We start from the raw sequence: 21,416 nt of genomic DNA on the forward strand, positions 1-21,416 counted from the left end.
AAATGTATCTGTTTATAAATTTGAGCGTCTTTTCAGACGCAAGTCTAATTTGAATTACTTTCTAATAGGAGCGGCAGCGAAATACTTTGATTAAAAAAAATATATATTACCTAATAAATTATGTTTCTATTATTTTAGTTTTAATGAAAAACCAGGGGACCCCGAGGTAATTTTTTTGGGCCTTATGGGGGGTCCCTTCATGCTTATGGGGGGTCCCGGACCCCCCCAGCCCCCCCTCAATTCGAACACTGGTCAGACTGCAGAAGTAAAACCAACCACGAAGAAATCAACTTTAAGTGTCCATTCGATAAACCGTATCAAAGTTCACCGGCGGCAGTTTGGGTTTGTGGTAATATCATATCACCGTTTGCAAAAAGGACTGGTCAGGGTGCTGTTATCCAGCTTTAATGAATGTGGGAACTTCTGTGTATCTGCCAAACAAGGTGGTTGGAGTTAACAAAGAAAATGTTTAGTGAAAACCTTTAGAATATGTTGAATGATTTTCTTTACAACTTATGGAAATTAATGTGCTGCCAATAATAATGATGAAGATTATGATTTGGCTATTGTGATTGAATCCACACTGGTGGACTGTAAAAGAATACAGAGAACTGCTTATCAGTGGCTCTGTTTACATTCCTGATTGGGACACACTGCTTCAAGGGTGTGCAGTAAGTTGGAGCCGTTTGCAAGCTCAATGATCAAACTATAGGCAAAGAGAGTGTTTTAATTATGGTCAGCAGGGCCATTTAGCCCGTAATTGTAAATGGACACTCAGAAAAGAAAGTGATAACGTGAAATTTCTGGTATTAATGTGGGTAGATAGTTGTAAGGGAATCCTTTTGAAGGAAAGTGAATTGATGAATACAGGTTGATGTAAAATTACAGATGACTCCAATGAGTTGCAAAATATTTTAAAAGTACCGGTAACTAAAAGGATGAAAATATGAGAATGAAATGCTTTGATAAGGTTTTAGATGATATAGAATGTATTAGAATGTATCACAAGCAGAGAGGGCAGCCTCAAAAGTTAGTGTGAATCCTAATTGCAGATTGATAAACTCCTAGAAAAATACATTGAAGTAATTGAGAACTTGACAACTAAAATTGAGATGAAATGTGATCAAGTAAGTAGAAGCAGTATTACTGGATTAATAGTTGATAAATGTAAAATATGTAGAAAGGCATCTGATTAAACAAACAGTTTGTTAATGTTTTGAACGTGGAGGAATAGTTGACCATGAAAGAACTAGGAGCTGATGTTTTGCTTTCAAAAGATAAGCTTGTGATTGGCTGAGACAGTTTGCTTATCGGAATCTGGTGTGTGCTGTGGCTGAGACGTCCAGTGCGACAGAGACACGATCTGAGAGGAAATTTGTAATGTCTAAATTCCCTGATGTGGGCAAAAGACAAGTATAAAAATTATGTTTATTTGAAAACGCATGTAAATTCTGGCAAAGATGCCTTACGCTGGGCTAGAGTTAAAAGTTTAAGTGGAAGATAAAGTTTGATTTTAGAAGTTTAGAGAGTACAGTGTGCCAGTCCTAAATGCCTCAGAGTCTCTCTCATTCAATGTCAGCTAAAAGCTGTTAACTGAGCCTGTGCGATTTAGGGATTGAGAGATGAGTAATATGATATTTTGTTTTTGTGAAACAGCAGAGATAAGTGGGACTGAGAAAAGATTGATAACATTAAGTTGAATCTGCAGACTAACAACTTGATAGAGGAATACTGTTTCAACACAGTTTTAATGAAATTGATGACATATAGTACAAATTTTTATACTTTTGTGAAGAGTCCTGAAACAAACAGTGAAAAGAGGAGAGCAAACGCTGTAAGCAGCTGTGCTCTGAAGCTTTGACTTCAAAGAAATGTGGAGTTGTAAAATGTTGGGGGTATCATGTTGTTTTAATATTCCTGATTACAGTGACAACATAACCAATATCATCGAGCACATGAGAAAAGCTGTAAAAGAGCCGCCTAAAGCTACTGGTAGTGAGTGGGTGGGGTGGCTGATGTCTGCATGGTCAGGGTGGTTTTTCAGAATAATTCAAAATGTCTTGCCAATTGTGGGTATGGGATTATTAATTCTGTTTTGTTTACCATTCATTATGAAGTGTGTTTAAAGCTCAGTGCAGAGATTGATCAGGGCAGGGACGGTTAGCACGTCAGTCCAAGCAGTGAAACTGACTCTGTACCCAATAACTGATGGAGAGCAATGTGATGATTATGACAGCGATGACGTGTATACAGACATGAGTTAAATGTGTTTTCTTTCTTTTTGTTTGCCTTCCTGGGACCAGGAAAGGGATTTTCTAAACTTTGATTGTTTAGGGTTTGATGTCAATGATTGACTGTTCTATTCACTGTTTTTATTATTATTATTGTTTTCATTATTTTTATTTCTTTTTCCATTGTAAGAATGATGATATGTTCAGAAGGTTAAAAACAGCGGTCATCCGTGTTACGAGGTGACGTACAAGTGGAAGGGTTTGAGCTGAGGGATTTTTATGTATACTATTTCTTTGCATCTTTTTTTTATGAATTGATATGTTTTTTCCATACTAATGTGATCTATACTATTTCGTTTATACTGAGGTGACTGAGGGTCCGATCTATAAGTGTCGGGGATGCAATAACAGTGCTTATTCATCTAGCCCGGTTTCAGAATAAATCTTTACTTGCTTGCTATAACATGGGGGGCCTATCCTGACAAAAACAGCCTAAGCTTTTTCATTCTAAATTTTAATGAAGGTTCAAGTAAAATGATCAGGTATATAAAAGTCAGACATGAAGAGTATAACTGTGATGTAAAGACTTGAATCAATTCTGTTCTTGAAATGTAATGATGTAATGATGTTTGATCAAGAAATTAGAAGACAAGGGTAAATTTTCCTTTAATACGTTTATCAGAGAATGATAAAGAGGAGGAATTGTTTTGGAAAATTCAGCGTTTCTTATAATCATTTGTTTCCAAACTGTTTAATCATATGTTTCTGTGAGGTTTTCTAGCAGCTGAGGAGGGACAGGGAAGCGAGAGGCAATTTAGGTCGTAGATGAAGGCCTTTGGGTGTCTCAGGGACAAAGAACAGTGTGACCTGTGCCAGGGGGGGTAGAAACCAGTCCGAACCAGCAGGAGATAGGGGGTATCTTTCTGGAAATTTACAAGAAAGCTGGAAGGAGGAGTTTTTGCCAAGAAACTGTATAAGATCTGTATGTTTTATTATGTCTATTAGGTATTCTGTTTCAAAGCTGGGTGGCTGCGGCTTTTGTGAAAGGAAACCTCATTGAAATAAACCTTTTCTCTTTATTACAGTTCTGTCTCGTGAAAGTTTTCTTACACCTCTGATGCTGTTTGATATTAACTTTTGAAAATTGCCATTACAGGAGTATTATCCCATGCTACAAGATAAAGACAAAACTATGAAACATGTAAGTGATGAAAATTTGTTCTAGATTTTTTATTGGACTTACGTTTTAGCGTCTATTTATTTTTGTCTGACCTTGTTTATCTGTGACAAAGTTCAAAGTTTTCATTTCTATTTGTTTCGCTCAATGTGACATTTTATTTACCATAGCTGAGTATCTACAATAATCTTCACAAGAGGCTGCAGAATGTAAAGTCCCCACAAAAGAGACAGGGACCAACACCAGAGAGGGGCCAACCAAAGAAAAGGATTGACTTCTCATCAAGTGACAATGGAGAAGATAATGATGCGGACTCAAGTGATGGATCGACCGTTATCTTGCATGAAACATCGGGGAGCAGTTCTGATGACGGCCACACTGCATGTAAGTTGATTGCAACAAGGCTGGGATATTAAGCAATATTATGATTGTTTATGATATTTTATATTACAGATATTTATATTTGACTTTTCTGACTGGGTCTTGATATAATGTGATTTAACCGATAACTGCTATTTTTTTTTCATTACTGTGCGTGTGTTGAGGATTAAGATTGTTTCATATTTTAATATATTTTGCACTTTTAACTGTCAAATTGTTTTTAAAGTCATTATTCAGCCAAAACGGACTATTTCATGAGACATTTTTTTATGTTAATCTAAAACCCATATAATTATTTAGAATTGTGTGTCCAATACCCATTTTACCCATTCTCCATTTAAGCAGACAGGGATAGCCTGACAGCATAGGCCAGGCATTATAAAACTCTGCAGGAGATGTATAAAAAACCAAAACCCAACCAAGATGCTGTCTCCCAAATCCTTGACCTTGAGTTTCAAGCAAGACAAGCCTTTATTGACAGTGATACCCTAAAAGAAGAAGAAAGGCCTACAAAGATCCTGGATGCTTATCCATGTTTCAAGGATCTTCATAATGTATGCAATTAAATAATTTTGGCTCATTAACAAAGCAAGCATTGTTGCAGGTTTTAACACATATTTGCATAGGTGATGGATGAGCTGTGTCAGATCTTGGATAAGGGCAACAGCAAATTCATAGATGGGTTAAAGAAAAGATGGGAAGACTTCTGCGCCAAGGTGCAGTTTTATGCCATTTGGAAGAAAGTGATGAAGCCACCCATGACCCTGGATGGAGGCAAGTCATTTTACTGTCTCTAGTACACTGTATTGCTGTGTTCTTGCTCAGACATGGGTGTAAATATGATTGTGTATATTGCCAATGTAACCCTGATTAAAGGGGTGATGAACAGAGAAATCAAATTTTCCTTGAGCTTTTGACATATAAGAGGTCATCATACTATAAGAATATCCTGTAAGTTTTAGAACTGAAACTTCCTTGTTAGTCCAATAAAAGCTTTTATTGACACCAGGCACAGCGAACAGGTTTTTAAAAGTGGGGATCAATGAGGTCAAAGGGTATCAAACCCCGCCTCCGCAGAAGAAGATTAACGCCTACTTCCTGTTTAGCCCCGCCCACCGATTCACGGATTACATGAAACTCATTATAATATTCAAAACTGTTATCCAATCATAGTAGTGGGCGTTTACTTCCAAGTCTTCAATGCGGCACGCCCTTAACATAGAACATAGCCTATTACTTATTCATTTTGATGTTTTTGAATGTAAAAACCAAGCGAACATCATAAGTTGACCTCAGACAACAATCTACACCACTCTACAGTAATTTGACAGTACCAGTTTTGGCCACAATCTTAAATACGGTTCCTTTAATTGTTAAAAGAATGTGTTCTCGATTAAAACACCCACGTGATCTTATTCCTAAATGACAGTGGTTCACTGTTTATTAAACCTTTGACAAGTACAATCAAAGTGAACATTTCATACCTATACATGACAACGTATGAAACGGCTTCACGTACATTCTTTTCAACCACAAAGTATCATTATTTCTGTGTTAAAATAATTAAAAGTATGAAGTTAAAAGTTTATATTTCGGATATAAACACTGATGTCTACAGCAGTGATCAAACCAATGAAAGTAATTTTTACGCTTCACATAAAGATTGCATCGCCAACACTTTGTTGCGCCAGTAGGTGGCGACAAATACTGACTGTTTAAAAATGTATTTGTCATTGAATCATTCATTCAAGAGATTCAAACAACGCTGATTCATCCAGTAATGAAATAAGTACAGTCTTTATGAGTGAATCATTGAATCATTCATTCAAACAGATTTTTTGTTTATTTTTATAATTAAAATTAATTGAATATTTAAAAATTAGACTGCAGCAATTATAATTTTGTCAGAACCTCTAGTAAATTTGTTATTTATTTTCTTTAGTTGTCTATTCAGAATTGGGGGAGAATCATGAATCAAAATCAAATTTTTACAATCAAAGAAATTTTGAGAATCGGAAAATGTTTAGGAAAAATAATTGTTAAAGGTATAGTGGAGGATTTTCTTTTTCCGGGTGGATCATCAAGACTATTGGTCCTCCTAGTTGTCAATCATTCTGGTGATATGTTTACGTAAGGCCGTCGTACGTGCTCGTCCCTAGGTAGTTTTCGCTTTCTGCGCATGCGCACTTTCGGGTGTAGCCTATGTGTGTGGTGAGCTACGGTTTCAGCCATTCATTGAAGCTCGCCGTTCTCACCGGGTTTTTTCAAAATGTCTGCAAGAGAAAAAATGTCTACGAATTGTATGACAAGAAGAGAAAGGCCTCTGAAGAAAGAAACAAGACCAGAGTGTTTTTGGGAGAATATTTCACACGCTGGCGTGCGCTAAAAGCACAGGTTGGGCTTCCCACTGATGCCTCAGTCGCGAAGTTTCTACTCGACAGGTAAAGTTTGGCATGCTATTTGGAGAAATCCATTTAAAAGCACTGCTAGTAACAGTTAATGTAAGCTATGATTAGCGATGCTAGCCCTTGCACAAGTCACGCACCGCGCAGACACGGTAAACATCTCAATTTGTCTAAAGTAGCCTTATGACCAAATGGTAAAAGGTATCACGCTGAAATGTTCTAAAACCTTGTGTGTTCATTTTTGATAATTCCAATGTGTTCACCATAGTATTTATTACACAAATGCAACAAGCTACTTCTCCATTGCAGATCATGTCTTGAGTCCTCACTCAATCGATCAGTATAATAAGTAAATAAAACACGGAAGGGCATTTGACATTTTGTCTTGCATGAATGTTTTTGAGGTAGTTTATAATTTGCAACATAATGTGCCACCAAACGTGACTAGCCAAATTTGGATGCCCTTCCAAACAATCTACTTTGATGCGTATCTGTGCACTAAAATATAAAAGATGTTTTATGCTTGTACTTTGTTATAAAGTAGGCTTGTATGAGCCATGCCGACAGCAACTTGTAAACAGAGCGTGCACGAGGAGAACTAGGCTCGTGCATGCTCTCTCGTGCACACGTTTAATAGGCGTTCCCTCTCGGGTGTTGCGCATGTGCATTTTTTCAAAAAGTGGAGAGGGCGGTTCTTTTCTAAAATTCGAGAAAATCCTCCACTATACCTTTAAGTAAAAATTTTTTTGTTCTGTTGTAGTGGAATATGCCATAGCGCTATTCAGGGCACTCCCCACACTCTTTCCTTCTCCAACTGCACCACCTAAGAAGATGGGACATGCCAGTGAGGCATTGCTTCATGTCCTTCAGGTGAGAGTTTGTTTACATTTTGTCACATCCAACACTTTTTTTTTTTTTCTTAAAGAAATTTGTCAGGTTTTTTATTTCTCTTTTTTTCCTCAGCCAACAGAAGACCCCACCATCTACCTTCAGAAGACTGGGGTTCTTTATCTACTGTAACAAAGTACTTACTGATGTTTTTTTGTTTTTTTTTTCAACCATCTTTGCAACAAATTGTTCTGGAGTTCTATTTCAGTTCCAGTGACAGTTCCTTATGCTTAAACGTGAACGTAATGCACTACTGTACCATCATCTTTTTTCCTGAGTGTCAGGTAATCTCTTTCAATTGACAGTTCCCCCAAAAATGAAAATGTTGGCATCATTTACTCACCCTCAATTTGTTCCAAACCTGGATCAGAGACTTGATGGCACCCATTAACTGCCACAGTAAATACAATGGAAGTCAATGGGTGCCATCAACTCTGATTGCCAACATTCTCCATTCATCTTCTTTTGTGTTTAACAGAAGAATGAAACACACAGGTTTGGAACAACTTGAGGGTGAGTAAATGATGACAACATTTACATTTTTGGGGTAACTATCCCACAGTGTTTAATGAACACACGGTAAATATTGTAATAAAACATTATTTTTGCTGTTGTTTTTTCAATACTTAAGTGAAGTTTAAGCAATCACTGTTTTGAGAAGGAGCAAGTAATGTTTTTCCTTTGATATCTATGGTTTTAAAAGACAAACTTGAAATATTGAAGAAATAATTGTTGGCTGTACTGGTCTTGATTTCAGTTTTTGTTTTCTTAAGTAATCTTGGTTTAAGTTTAAATGCTTTGTCTCATTTTAAGACTGAAAAGCTAATTTTGACAATTCTTAAATTAAGAAGAATTCTCTTTTTTAGTGGCTCTGGTTTTAAGATCTTTTCTCACAAATTAAGAAAGAAGAAAACGCTTAAAAAATAATTTGCAAGCTAGTTTTAAGTTATTTTTGACTAAATGCACTGCTTGGAATAAGTATTTTACTACTTCTTTCAAGAGATTTTACACTTTTCTGAAGCCTAGATATTCTTTCTTATTTCAAGAAATCTTACCAAGTGTAATTATCTTACTGCACTGGCAGATAATTTGACTTGTTTTTAGTCTGTATTAGTTTATTTCTTATATTTAGACAGTTAATTTTTGCAGTGTAGCAGGAGAGGAGCATCATTCTCAGCCGCAAAGTCAGCGGAGAGCACAGAAAATCTCCAAAGCAGTCGCTGGATAGCCGCAGAGGAGATGGTGAAATCAGCTGCAGTGGTTTTTTCAATTAAAGGCTTCAAAATTCTGAGAAAAGGAGTTTCCCCATAGCGTCTAGCAACGTAATACGAGTAAACGTTTCAAAAGGGAACCAAATCCTATGATTGGTCGAAGTCTTAAAAAAAAAAAAAAAAAATCAGGTTCGCGTTCGCGTGAGAGGCGCTTTGCTTTCACTAAACCACACCAGTCAGAGCCATAGAGAGAAAGAGTTGCGACACTCTTTGATGTCGCCGCTATGGCTGTCACGTGGTTCATGTAAGCCCCAATAGTTCCAAAACATACGCTGGCTGTCATGTTCTTCTATGGGACAGACAGCAGCGATTGTATTATTGAACGGTAAATATAAAATAAAACACACACCCAAGTACTTTTTCAGCTGTTATTGCATTATTGCATTTTGTTAATGTCAGTTTTGCATTTGGAGATAAGTTTTAGACTATATTTTTGGAGGGAAAAGCTTAGTGTTCATGTTCGCATGGGTAGTAGCACTGGCTTTAGCGGCTCTAACTTAACTTTTCCATTTTCATTCATCTGATGATAGACGTCTCATGATATTTATTTTAGCAAAACTGGGCTGTATTAGGCTATTGATTCCCATGATTTAGCTTATAAATTCCGATTCAGCCATTAGCCTACCTTTGATCACGCAAAGAGGTCTGCGGTGGCGGTCCGTTCAGAATTCACTAGAAGCTAGCTCACTTCTTCTGATGAAAGTGGCCACTGGCCACCCCCAGGACCACAACGTGAAACATGATCATGTTAAGACTAAGAATATAATTTTAAGATTAAGCCATACACATATTATCAAAACTATAACAGATTAAAAACGAATTTAGCAGCTACGCTTTTATGTTTGGGTAAGTGCAGAGTGAAGATTTTCCTCTATGGCTCTGGGTTAGTGTACAGAGTAGGCTAAGAGTAAGGGTAGCTGTAACTCAATCCAAGTAACTTAAGCAATTCACTAACAAAACACTTGTAACTTATGTTACAGCTATTGAGTGTTGAGACATCAATTAAGCATGGCTGATACAAATGAAGGTTTTCAAATAAAATACGTTTTATTAAACAATGACAGACAACAAAAAATGTGTGCTTGTGTGAGTGTGTGTGAACAAGAAAAACAAAAACCAGGGGCAGGTGATCCATGAAACAGACAGGACTGGTGATGGCCATAACAATCCTAGATGTCCAGCATTGTTCACACAAGCTGCTTCACTCAAGACAACAAAACATAATGAAAAGTTAGTATATCCCAAAAAATTAAATTAAGATTAAGATTAAAATGAATTAAGTCGCTATAAAGGCGGCAGCGATTCATTACCGAGCTCTTACTGTCACAGCTGACGAAGTCGCGCTAGCTAGCTAGCAGGCAGTGCTTGAAAATAAAAGTACATAAAATATAAATAATTACGCCGTGCATATAAAAATGAAGACCAGTACAAGCCAATCAGATAGATTCAGCAGTCACTCCACGTGCAAATTTGTTTTGTGTTTCCCATACACTACGAATGTGTTTCCCACAGTGGCAGCGCGAAACATAGCCAAAGTCATGGAGTGCAACTTTATGAAGCCAGGGGAAGACACCAAATTTGTTGATAAAGGTGGATCAAACTTGATGAAAAAATTATCGCTAGCGAGCTCCAGTAGCACGATCGTGGCCTGATTTGAGGTAGCTCGCCAACAGGCGGTTCATATATCGCGTCTTTTGCGCGCTCAAGTTCATTCAAAATGTAGGCGCGCGGTAATAAGCGCGCTCATAATTGAAGCGATGCGCTCGTTTTTTTCCATGTTTTTCGGAGGTGGAAATCCATTAGCCACTAAAACTTTTTTGTCGTTGTGGAGAGCGCAGAGCATGGTTGCATAGCAATGACAGACGCCACGGGAAAATCGGACCTAATTTTACTATTAATAATAAAAGATAAGCTAAAGTGCATTGTAAATGTCAGTAATTTATCTTTTTTTGACTCATTCTTTTTATAAATAATCATTTAAAGTCTGAAATATGTGAGGTTTATCTTTTTATAAAAAACTTTTTTGTCAACTTTTTGAACTTGTTCATGTTAGTATAACATGTTGCAAGACACTTTTAAAATCTGGCTATCATTTTTAATGGTATTATTTTAATGTTTATGTAAACAAAAAGTGCATATTGATGCTTATTTTATTTGTTATTTGCTGGTTTTCGACATAAAGCTTGGTGAATTGATTTCATTGTGTAGTATTAGTACTTTTTGAACAGGATTCTGTGATAACTGTGATCATTTTTGTCACTATAATCATGAAATGAAATGTTCATGCCATTTCATCTCTAGTTATGATCTACTGAAATCAACTAATTATGTGTTTTTTTTACAGTATAATATGCAAAGTACAATTTTCTATATAAATTTTTTTTTATATCTGATTCTGTTCTTTTCTCTGACACGCGTTGTTGGGTGTGGAAGGTTACTAATGTGATTGCTTTATCTGTAAATTAAATAAATGCTTTTTCAATGACTGAATTCATTGAAATAAAATGAATTCTTCGATTTGAATTTTTTTTTTGGCAATGCGTCGTAGGTCTTAAATTTCAATCTTTATGGTCTTAAAATGTCTTAAAAAGGTCTTAAATTTGACTTACTGAAACCTGCTACTGTAATATAGGCTTGTATTGGGTTTGTTCATCTCATGTCTGAATGATGTCCATTTATATCCACAAAAGTCACAAGACTCTATCATTTTAAGGGACTATTTATCAAAATGTTCTCATAGGGGAGCACACCCCTGGATCCCGCTTGACAATTATGTTAATCAGGGCATATATCGCTTACCTCCCAGGGAAAAAAGTTCAGGCTCAGGATTTTTTTCTACTATCACCCATGAATATGCTCCTTAATGTTACATACCTTAAGTATTTCAAAGTATTCCAAAGTATTGTCCACTTAATCTTTAATATTTGTCCACTTCTTTAAGACAGAAATGCTACAGTCACTGTAATTTCTTGAACAAGAACATGTGAACATCAAAAGATGCAAACTCAGAGCGAGGGTTTAAACTTTTATTTGAAATCGTGATGAACAGCAATTTGCACATTTAGAAACATATTGATGTATTCACATAAATGATTTACATTTCAAATCTGGTGAAATGGCACAAGTTGGGTTCCCAGATGAACGCTATAATAAACATACCAAACTCACAGCATATGCAGAGATGGTGTTTGTTAAGAGCTGCTGCTCCACTCATGATAACAGTGCAACACTTCGTTATGAAACACAAAGCGTGTCAGACACTGTTTCAAATTATGCAAGTGACATATCAGTAGGATTTCAGTACCATAAACATTCATATTTTAGTTATTCAAAGAAAGTGTTTGTTTGTTTGTTTGTTTCTCATATCTCTTTAGATAACTGGTATCAATCTCAGACTGGTTCATTAAATAGTTTGCCAGGTCTTCTTGGGTAAATGGAAAACACACTTCACACTTTCACATTATTAAGCAAGTCACAGTTCTCATGCAATACGGGGAGGAAGAAAGATCTTTCTGAAGATGAAAAGCATGATATGGTGCAGTGTATTGCAAAAGGCATGAAAACAACTATGTTCTGAAAACTAACTAGAGATTACTAAATTATCAAAAGAGTAATTTAGAGCACAGAAAAACCCAGTCAGATAAAGGCTTATTAAGGAAAGTTTCTGTTAGACAAATAAATTGTATTATAAGGGCAGCAAATTTTTTTTTTTTTTTTAAAGCCACTGTTGAGTAGCAAACAAGCCGTTGGTGTCTCTGGAGTACCAAGAACCTCTCCATGCAGGCTAGCAGTTGTGCATTAAGCTGCATTTCAGCCACCCCTAACTAAAGCTCAAATACCTGTTTACTGTCCCAACAGGGTAAACTACTCAAGTCTGGGATCTTGATTAATTCAAATTTCTATTGTAAAATCTGTATAATAAATTTGTATTTATTGTAATGTTTTCATTATTTATTAAAGAAAATCATAGAAGATCATAATTGCCTACTTTATTTCATCCCTATATCATAAAGAATGCAAAAACACAAACACTGCTGACTAACGTCGATTAGTATTGACAATGTTTTCATTTATTTCAATGTTTTGTTTCAAATGATACATTACTAAAAAAAAATAAGACACATAACCTACTGACATGCATAGCCTTTCTAAATGTACATTAAAAACTGAGCACGGGCTCACAGTCTTAACATTTACTAAGCTTGAATTTGGTCTAAATAATAAAGGCCTAAATTCATTTTCAGTACTAAATTTGGTGATTATAAATTCATTTAACTACAATGTTTCACTTGAATGTATCCACCACAGCCCACAACGAGCCCAACGGCAGAGTGCAACAGACTAATATTTGAGAGAGTGAGCTCTGACACGTTCACTTTCTAACTTTTAGTCTATGGTTATAGCACCACTTCACAAATTCACACTTTCAAACAATTAAGTAGAGTAAGGTTAATGCGTATTTGAGATAAGAATAGTTTGGACTACAAGTGAGGAGATGGGGCAGTGGAGGGAAGCTGATAAACTGTCGACGAACAGAGGCAAGCCATGCATTCTCATTCCTAAATGACAAAGATTCACCTGTCTATTAAACCTTTGACAATATAACACCGGAACTTTACAATTTTCGTTGGCATTGTCGGTGTTTCCCGAAAAGTTCTAACGAACATTCGAAAACAGCATCGCAAAGTTGTGAGGTTCTGTGAGCTTTCGACCCGTGGTAAGAAGCATAGTTTGTTTGCATGACATGTGGACTCAATAAATCCTTATCTTGAGCAAAATAAGCAAACTGACATTCAGTACAATCTATATCTTTTTTTTTTTTTATACATACCAATGTCATTTACGTCTTTTAGTTAGTCAAGAGATTTAAAGCGTCGTTTTTGAAGAGTGCTCATGTGCATACATACTCTAGTATGTAAGAATGAGCCTAGATTGAATCTGGAAATAAAGCAAAATAACTGAGAAAAATAAGAAATAGTCTTCTGATGCCATGTCTGTAATTTATAGCAAAACATTTAGCATTAATTCAATCTCAAACAGATTCATTAAAAGTAGTTATTACTCCACCACCTGCGTAACATCATTAACCAACGAGGTTATACGACCAATTTGTGACAATACAGTTTCGGGAAACAGTTGAGACTAGCTATTTGATTTCTTAAATGATGCATCGTATTATGGTAGTTAAGCAACGAGTTACGTCATTGTACAGGAAACGCACCCCTGGTTGAGAACCATCTGTATGAAGCCATATACAGCCAAAAAAATTAAGATCCATAAATTGCATTATGATTTAGCTTCCTGATGTGGGATTTTTTATCCTGTTCAGCTCTTCTGGATCTGATGTCATAAACCAGCACAACAATAGCAGCTAAAGCAGCCACGCCCACCAGAGCAGTAACAACCAATCGGATCACAGCTTCAACAGCATCAGAGTCTGAGGAGTAAAAGCATGAAAATGAGATCAGCTCAGTGAATAAATGCTAATATCACTGCCGACATCAACTAAGATCAGCGCTGCCGTACCTGAACATGTGTGACAGAGTTGACTGATGTCGAGATGTTGAGTCTTGGCACTGAATGAATTGTTCAGGACACAGCTGTAGGTGTTTTTATCCTGATAATCCACCTCCAGAGGCAGAGAGAGACTGATGCTGAAATCAGACACACTGGTGCTGGAGAATAAACTGTTTCCTTTGTACCAGGAGAGAGTCGCTTGACTCACATTCAAAACTGAGCACAGCAGCACATGTCTGGACACTGATGATGATGATGGAGTTGAAGGACAGTAACAGAAGATGACAGGAACAGGCAGAGGTGCTGGAAAAAACAAGAGAATAAAGATACATGTGGATGAATGGAGATATCAAATTAGATGAGAAAGAAACATTCAGAGAAACCAACACTGATCGAAAGAATAGAACTTCTATAAAACATAGAAGATAAATATAATAGAAGTTAGATGATATAGAAGTTAAATATAAACCTGGAAATCAATTAGGCAATTTAATGTTAAGGATCTAAAGAAGTGTGTTGTCTTTTAACATCTGAATTATAAGATACATATTTAGATCCACTTTAAAACTGGAATAAATAAGAGGTAAAAATCAACTTATTATTAAACTCACAATAGACACTGAGAATGAAAACCTTCTTCACACGGTTGGTCTGCAGTTGATAAAATCCAGTGTGTTCACTTCTGGTGTTTGTGATGTTCAGAGAACCAGTTTGAGGATCCACCTGCAGTCTGTCTCTGAATCTCCCTTCAAGAACATCATCATATACAGTAATGATGTCAGCCGTTTCATTGATTTGAACTATTAAATAGTTTCCGAAACTCCACTGAATCAGATCATCATAATCCTCCATTTCACTATCACTGTGTAAATTGACAGAGTCTCCCTCCATCACTGACAATAACTTCATCTCATCTTTTTCACCAAATACACCTAAAGAACAAACAGAAACAGGGATTGTCACAGATCAAGACTTTCAAATACCTTTATGATGGTAAACAAATACAACATTCACTAAAGTAAATCATTTGAAATTACATACAATTGAGTTAGAATAAAATATGAAACTGATATTTAACTTACCATTTAAAGTGACGATGAAAAACTTCTTCATACTGTTGATCTGTAGTTCATAACGTCCAGCATGCTCAATTCTGGTGCTTGTGATGGTCAGACATCCAGTTTGATGATCCACATTCATTCTGCCTCTGAATCTCCCATCATAATCATCATTTACAGTCACACTGCTGTCCACTACACTGATTTCAGCTATTAAAGTGTTTTCAGGTCCAAACCTCCACACAATAAGATCATTATTCCTCATTTCTCTATCAGTGTGTAAAGTGACAGAGTGTCCCTCCATCACTGACACTGGCTTCATCTCAACACCTAAAAAACAAACAGAAAAACAGAGTGAGACTTGCACAAGAAAATCAGTAATGCGGATGAGAATAACATCTCCAACGATAACTAATGCTGCTGGTATTTGAGCTTCAATGTAGTTACAGTGGGGAGAACAAGTATTTGATACACTGCCGATTTTGCAGGTTTTCCCACTTTTATGATTTTTATCATAGGTACTCTTCAACTGTGAGTGACGGAATCTAAAAAAATAATAATACAAAAATCACATTGTATGATTTTTAAATAATTAATTTGCATTTTATTGCATGACGTAAGTAATGCAAATTAAATACTTAAAAATCATACAATGTGATTTTCTGGATTTTTGTTTTAGATTCTGTCACTCACAGTTGAAGAGTACTATGATAAAAATTACAGACTTCTACATGCTTTGTAAGTGGGAAAACCTGCAAAATCAGCAGTGTATCAAATACTTGTTCTCCCCACTGTATATAAAGGACACTGAGGAAAACCAAACACTGAATCTGTTGCAGAAAGGACTAAACTCATAAAAAATATTTAAAACTCACCAACCAGACACCACAGGCACAAACAGAACCAAACCATGTTCAAATTTTCTTTCAACAGCAGTCCACAAATATAAATGACAGATGCACTGATGTAAGAGCTGGTGTGTAGTAAAGTGTTGTGTAAATAACCATGCATCTTTAACCACGTTGATGTGTGTGACCTTAAAAAAAAAAAAAAAAAGTATAGCTCTTTTTCCTCCGTATTTCACGTTATCTAAACCTTGCAACTTCCTATAACACACACTGTTCTGCTCTTCTTGCAGTCTTCTCTATCTTACACATCCGATTTAGATAATCAGCTCGGTAGGAAAGAAGTTCTTGAACTGACTTAATGGTGTCAGATAAGAGAAACAACATGAAAATGTGCATTGCAGTGGGACGCCTGGACTGGAATTGAGAACCATCTATAGATTGATGAAGAGAGGTGTGACTGGTAGAGGCCTTTCTTGGGCTTGTTAAAGACCAGTTGTGCTGCTGCGTTTTGAATCATTTGTAGAGGTTCCATTGCACATGTTGGAAGAGCATTTCAATAGTCCAGTCTAGAAATGACAAGGGCCTGAACGAGTTGTGCAGACCAGGGTGTGAATGATGGGCTTGGAGGGTTCTTCTAAGTAACCCCCCTAAAGAAGGTGTGATCGTAGGGGGTTTGTAGAAAGTAGCCTACTTGTAATGTGAAGCTTTACTTGTAAATATGAAGACACATTTCTATAGCTCTGACTGATTTTAAATTGTAATTTTTGCAGCCTCTGAAATGGATCATACCATGAAATTTACCTGAGCAGCTGAATTATGTAAACAAGGCTCATCCAAGGACATGCATTTATTGCATGGATAATGTTTAGAAATGCACATGCACAGTTCAGTTGAATGATAAAGTTTGCACTTAATGTAATTTAAATTTACTGTTAAACTGAATGTATTAAGTAAACTCTTTGCACGCTGTTTATCTGTTAATCTGACACACGTGTGATTTGTGTTCCTTTCTATAGCAAGAGTGGTCCTGTCACTTTTTCTATCAGAATTATCATTTCTTTCAGAAAGAAAAATAGAGCAGCATTTTATTTAAAATGTATAATAATAAATTGATAAATAAAGTTGATTTGTGTTAGGCCCATCTGTAAAATTATGCAGCTTTTTTTTAATCTTTTTTTTTGTGTTATATAGTATGTCAAATTTACAGATGCAGAAAAGTGCTGAGATATTTTAAGAGTGTCATGTCATCACTGCTCATTATCACAATACAATATTACTTGTAATTACAGCTGGTCATCAAAGATTACCCCAAAATCTCTAGCTAATCTCAATGGGATTATTGTTGATGATCCTAGCTGGATCTAGAGTTGGTGATGTAGAAAAAGTGGGTAACACTTTATATTACGACCCGCAAACAACTGCGTAAGTAAACCGAAATTACGGTGTACGTTTCTGTAATTATAGTGTACTTCCGTGTAGGTACAAGGGAACAATATGTTAAGTTTTGAGTAATAAAGGGGTAACAAGCAGATATACAACCTGCAAAGAACTTCGTAAGTAAACCGAAATTACGGTGTATGTTTCTGTAATTATAGTGTACCTCCGTGTAGGTATAAGGGAACAATATGTTAAGTTTTGGGTGATAAAGGGGTACAACCAGATATACAAGAAAATTATTTATAATGTAATTATTTAAAAAATGGTACCTATTCTGTTAATATATTCCAGGCAAAAATTGTACGTCTGTTGTATATAAAAGTTTTTTATCACATTTCTGGCAAAAAATGTTCTTGTGCAATGTAGTTACAGGGTAATTTTGACATCTGTGGGTTGTAAATTAAACTTTGTTGTTTGAGTATACTGTAGAAAAGACAATGCTTTATTAAGATGAAAAAGTGTTTTGACATTTTTTTGTAAAATAAAAGTCAGAAATTAAATGGGATCCTTTATTGTATATTTACTGCACTTACCCTGTAACTACACAGAACAAGGGGGTAACAAGCTCCACTTTAATTTACAGCCCGCAGGAGTTACACTTACCCTGTAACTACACAGAACAAGGGCGTAACAAGCTCCACTTTAATTTAATAAGTTTAATTTACAACCCACAGATGTCAAAATTACCCTGTAACTACATTGCATAAGAACAAATTTTGCCAGAAATGTGATAAAAACTTTTATATACAACAGACCTACAATTTTTGCCTGGAATATATTAACAGAATAGGTACCTGTTAGTTTTAAAATAATTACATTATAAATAATTTGCTTGTATATCTGGTTGTACCCCTTTATTACCCAAAACTTAACATATTGTTCCCTTATACCTACACGGAGGTACACTATAATTACAGAAACATACACCGTAATTTCAGTTTACTTACGAAGTTCTTTGCAGGTTGTATATTTGCTTGTTACCCCTTTATTACCCAAAACTTAATGTATTGTTCCCTTATACCTACACGGAAGTACACTATAATTACAGAAACATACACCGTAATTTCGGTTTACTTACGCAGTTGTTTGCGGGTCGTAATATAAAGTGTTACCAAAAAGTGATATAGAGTTTGAGTGGCTGGAAGGATGGGAAGCTCTGTTTCACTAGATTTAGTAGTTGAAGGTGATGTTCAACTATTTCATGTCTGCTAAGCAGTCAGAGATCTGTGCAACTACGTGGGATCGTCTAAAATCGAAAAGTAATGCTGTGATAGCATAGAACGAGCGAGCCTTGGCCAAAACAGTGGATGGACGTAATTCATCATCATCATGTTGACAGATTATTGTTTTAATTAAAATTACACTGTTATGATAGTTTGACTATAAACTATATTTGAGACCATGACCCTGTCCAAATAACCACACTTGTGGTTTTTGCACTCGACCACTTGTCTACTCTCATGACAGTTTGGCCATGTAGATTGTCTCAAGAACTGATACATGGCAGAACAGGGTTACCAACAGAATGTGTTGTTTTATTTCTCAGCCCTGCAACTCTACCTTCTCCCCCCTTCACGTATAACACTAACCTTAAATGGCTATGGCAACATTTAAGGCAAGACATGTTTGTAATCAACAGATCTCGGTCTCCATTGACTACCATAGTAAATATACTATGGTAGTCAATGGGGACCGAGATCTGTTGATTACAAACATTCTTCCAAATATCTTCCTTTGTGTTCAGCAGAACAAAGAAACTCATACAGGTTTGGAACAACTTGAGGGTGAGTAAATGATGACAGAATTTTCATTTTTGGGTGAACTATCCCTTTAACTAATATAAATTACATTTGAAACTCAATACCTAAAAATGTAAGATTACCTACCTACCTACCTTATTCACTTTCAGTGAGAACAGTGTTGTTGATCACCCTTTTCTGCCAGCACATCGACGTTTGGTGACAGTTTAGTTGTGGCAATTCTCAGGACTGATCTCAGGTGATCATCAGTTAACTGGGATCTGTGGCGTGCTTTGTTGATTTTCATCACGCTGAATGTCTGCTCACACACGTAAGTAGAGCCAAAGCCATCTTTGTGACAGCATCTTCTGTGCCAACTGTCGGATGTTTTGAAACTTGGTTTCCTTGAGTGAAGCATAAAACGTATCCACTTTCAAGGAATCAAACCTCTCCTTTAAGACGGAGTCACACTGCAGATCTATCAGTTCCAATGGGTGGGTGCAGGCTCTTGAACACGGAGGAGGATTTGTCAATTTCGTGTGTACTGCCTATACATATACAGGCCTCATCTCTTGCTGATTGGTTAAGCAATTTGAACGTGGTCCTCCCAAACTTTGTTAATATAACATAATTTCACGAGTTCACACTTACAGAGTACTCCCCCAAAAAGATGCAAAATGAACAAAGGACAGCAGCCAGGAAACGGTACTGATTCCCTCCAAAATTTTGCTAAGTCTCGCAGCTTCAGATGGGAGTTCAATATTCGCAGCATCGGACAAGTTAGCCCTGCTGGAGGCCAAACGGAGATGGAGCTTAGCGGCTTGACCTGGAGGCTCTTGCAGCATCCGATGGGAGTTCAGTACTCATGGTGATCGGATGGGTAAGCATTAGGGCTGGGTAAAAAATATTGATTTCTCGATTTTAATCGATGCTCATTTTTACGAACCGATATCAATTCTTAAATCCCAAGAATCGATTAGTCATCCCAAGAATCGATTAGTCATCCTGTTTCAGTTGATGAATGAATGTAACATTGTAGAGCGCATCCCATCCAATAAATCGCAATAATCTTTGTGCTTTGTTACTACTGATATGAAACAAAGTCTCAGATTTCAAATTACATCCGTTTTCTTACGAAATTCAAAAACATAAATACCGTTTTGGCGCAGTGGCGTGAGATCGCTCTGGCTCAGCTCAAGAGAAACACATGATCTTCTCTTCCGCCTTAATAATACCAGTTACTGCGCGAAATAAACATGAATGAGCATCTGAAAGTATGTTAAAAGGTAGAGTACAACTGGTAGGGGGGTGCAGGAACAACAGGAACCCAAGAGCAGATCAATTGAGAATAGGATTTATTGTCCAAAAGATCCAAAAACAATACAAAACATTAAATAATTGGTAGCCGAGCCACCAAGTAAGAGGGCGAGACAGAGGTGAAATCCAATGGACAGGCTGGGGTCAAAACCAGTAGCGGACCAACAGTTTCAAGGAAGAAGCCAAGGCAATAGTCCAGGACGAAAGCAGGGGGGGTCAAAAACCGGGTGAGCAAGCTGAGTCGAGATAGAGAACAGGAACTAGGCAAATAAACAACAAATAATCAGATAAGGTTTTAAAGGTTTAGAAGCAACCAAAACAAGACTTTCGGGCAAGGGGACAGTGGTTAAGCGGACGGAAACCAAGACACACTGATAGAGAACCAAAGAAAGAGAGAAGCATAAGTAGTGGAGAAAATCAGTGCAAAAAATGGGAAACAGGTGTGTGAGTAATGAGAGTGAGAGCACTGATTAGGATGGGATTCAGCTGTGATGGTAGAGTGAGGTGAACTGACAATCAAGGGCCCGTTCTTCGTACGTCGCTAACTCAGTTAGCTGGATTTGATTGTTGACGATTTGGCATTGGTTGGTTCTTCGAAGCTCATCCTGGACTTGCTGTCATAGCAACAGGTCCGTAAGCTTAAACCTGCTCGGGAGCAGGCTTATTTCATGTAAACAGGATTAGATCGCGGCTTTATAAGTGGAGGAGATAGGGAAGTCTGTCGCAGCCATGTCTTGTCCATTTTTACGACAGCAACCTGTTGCGGAAGGTGCAAGAATAATTCGCAGAGCTTTTCGAATTAATCGCGTATTGCGGGATAGACAGGATCCTTTAGCGCAGCGCGACAGTGTAATTGTTGAGAGATATCGTTTTTCTCGTGAGGGTGTTATTTACATCATTAATTTGTTGGAACCACACATTAAGTGTTCAACACGGAGGAGTCGGGCTTTGACAACTGCACAGACTGTGTGCATTGCCCTGAGATTCTTTGCGAGTGGCACTTTCCTTTACACTATTGGAGATGCAGAGAACTTAGTGAAAAGTGCTGTCTGTCGTGCCATTCGCAAAGTTTACCTGGCACCTAAGCAGTTTTTAGGGGTTTTTGTGGTATTTCCAAGTCACTTAAGACCCCAGATTGTAAAGCAGA

General features: G+C 36.8%; 1 protein-coding gene and 1 long non-coding RNA gene across 2 annotated transcripts; one reads left to right on the forward strand and one right to left on the reverse strand.

The window, feature by feature from the left end:
* The first annotated feature begins 4,424 nt into the window (after positions 1-4,424).
* Positions 4,425-7,191, forward strand: LOC311289640. Its single transcript, XR_014627188.1, has 3 exons — positions 4,425-4,563; positions 6,955-7,064; positions 7,158-7,191. It is a non-coding gene; the product is annotated as an uncharacterized lncRNA (long non-coding RNA).
* Positions 7,192-11,347: 4,156 nt separating this feature from the next.
* Positions 11,348-16,174, reverse strand: LOC311289866 (uncharacterized protein). Its single transcript, XM_084408115.1, has 5 exons — positions 15,804-16,174; positions 14,953-15,258; positions 14,482-14,802; positions 13,880-14,173; positions 11,348-13,790 (listed from the first exon to the last, which is right to left on the reverse strand). Exons 1-5 carry the CDS (start codon positions 15,937-15,939, stop codon positions 13,621-13,623), a joined length of 1,227 nt encoding a protein of 408 aa, XP_084264241.1. The 5' UTR covers positions 15,940-16,174; the 3' UTR covers positions 11,348-13,620.
* Positions 16,175-21,416: the final 5,242 nt, after the last annotated feature.

The sequence above is a fragment of the Rutilus rutilus genome (assembly GCF_951802725.1).
Source record: "Rutilus rutilus genome assembly, chromosome: 4".
Lineage (NCBI taxonomy): Eukaryota > Metazoa > Chordata > Actinopteri > Cypriniformes > Leuciscidae > Rutilus > Rutilus rutilus.

What these genes read in the sequence shown, in the direction of transcription:
- LOC311289866 (XM_084408115.1), bottom strand. Translation starts at nt 15,939, where the DNA reads ATGCATGGTTATTTACACAACACTTTACTACACACCAGCTCTTACATC. An exon ending in GTGCCTGTGGTGTCTGGTTG is followed by an intron (nt 15,259 to 15,803) that starts GTGAGTTTTAAA and finishes TTTGTTTTTTAG; the next exon opens with GTGTTGAGATGAAGCCAGTG. An exon ending in TTTCATCGTCACTTTAAATG is followed by an intron (nt 14,803 to 14,952) that starts GTAAGTTAAATA and finishes TTTGTTCTTTAG; the next exon opens with GTGTATTTGGTGAAAAAGAT.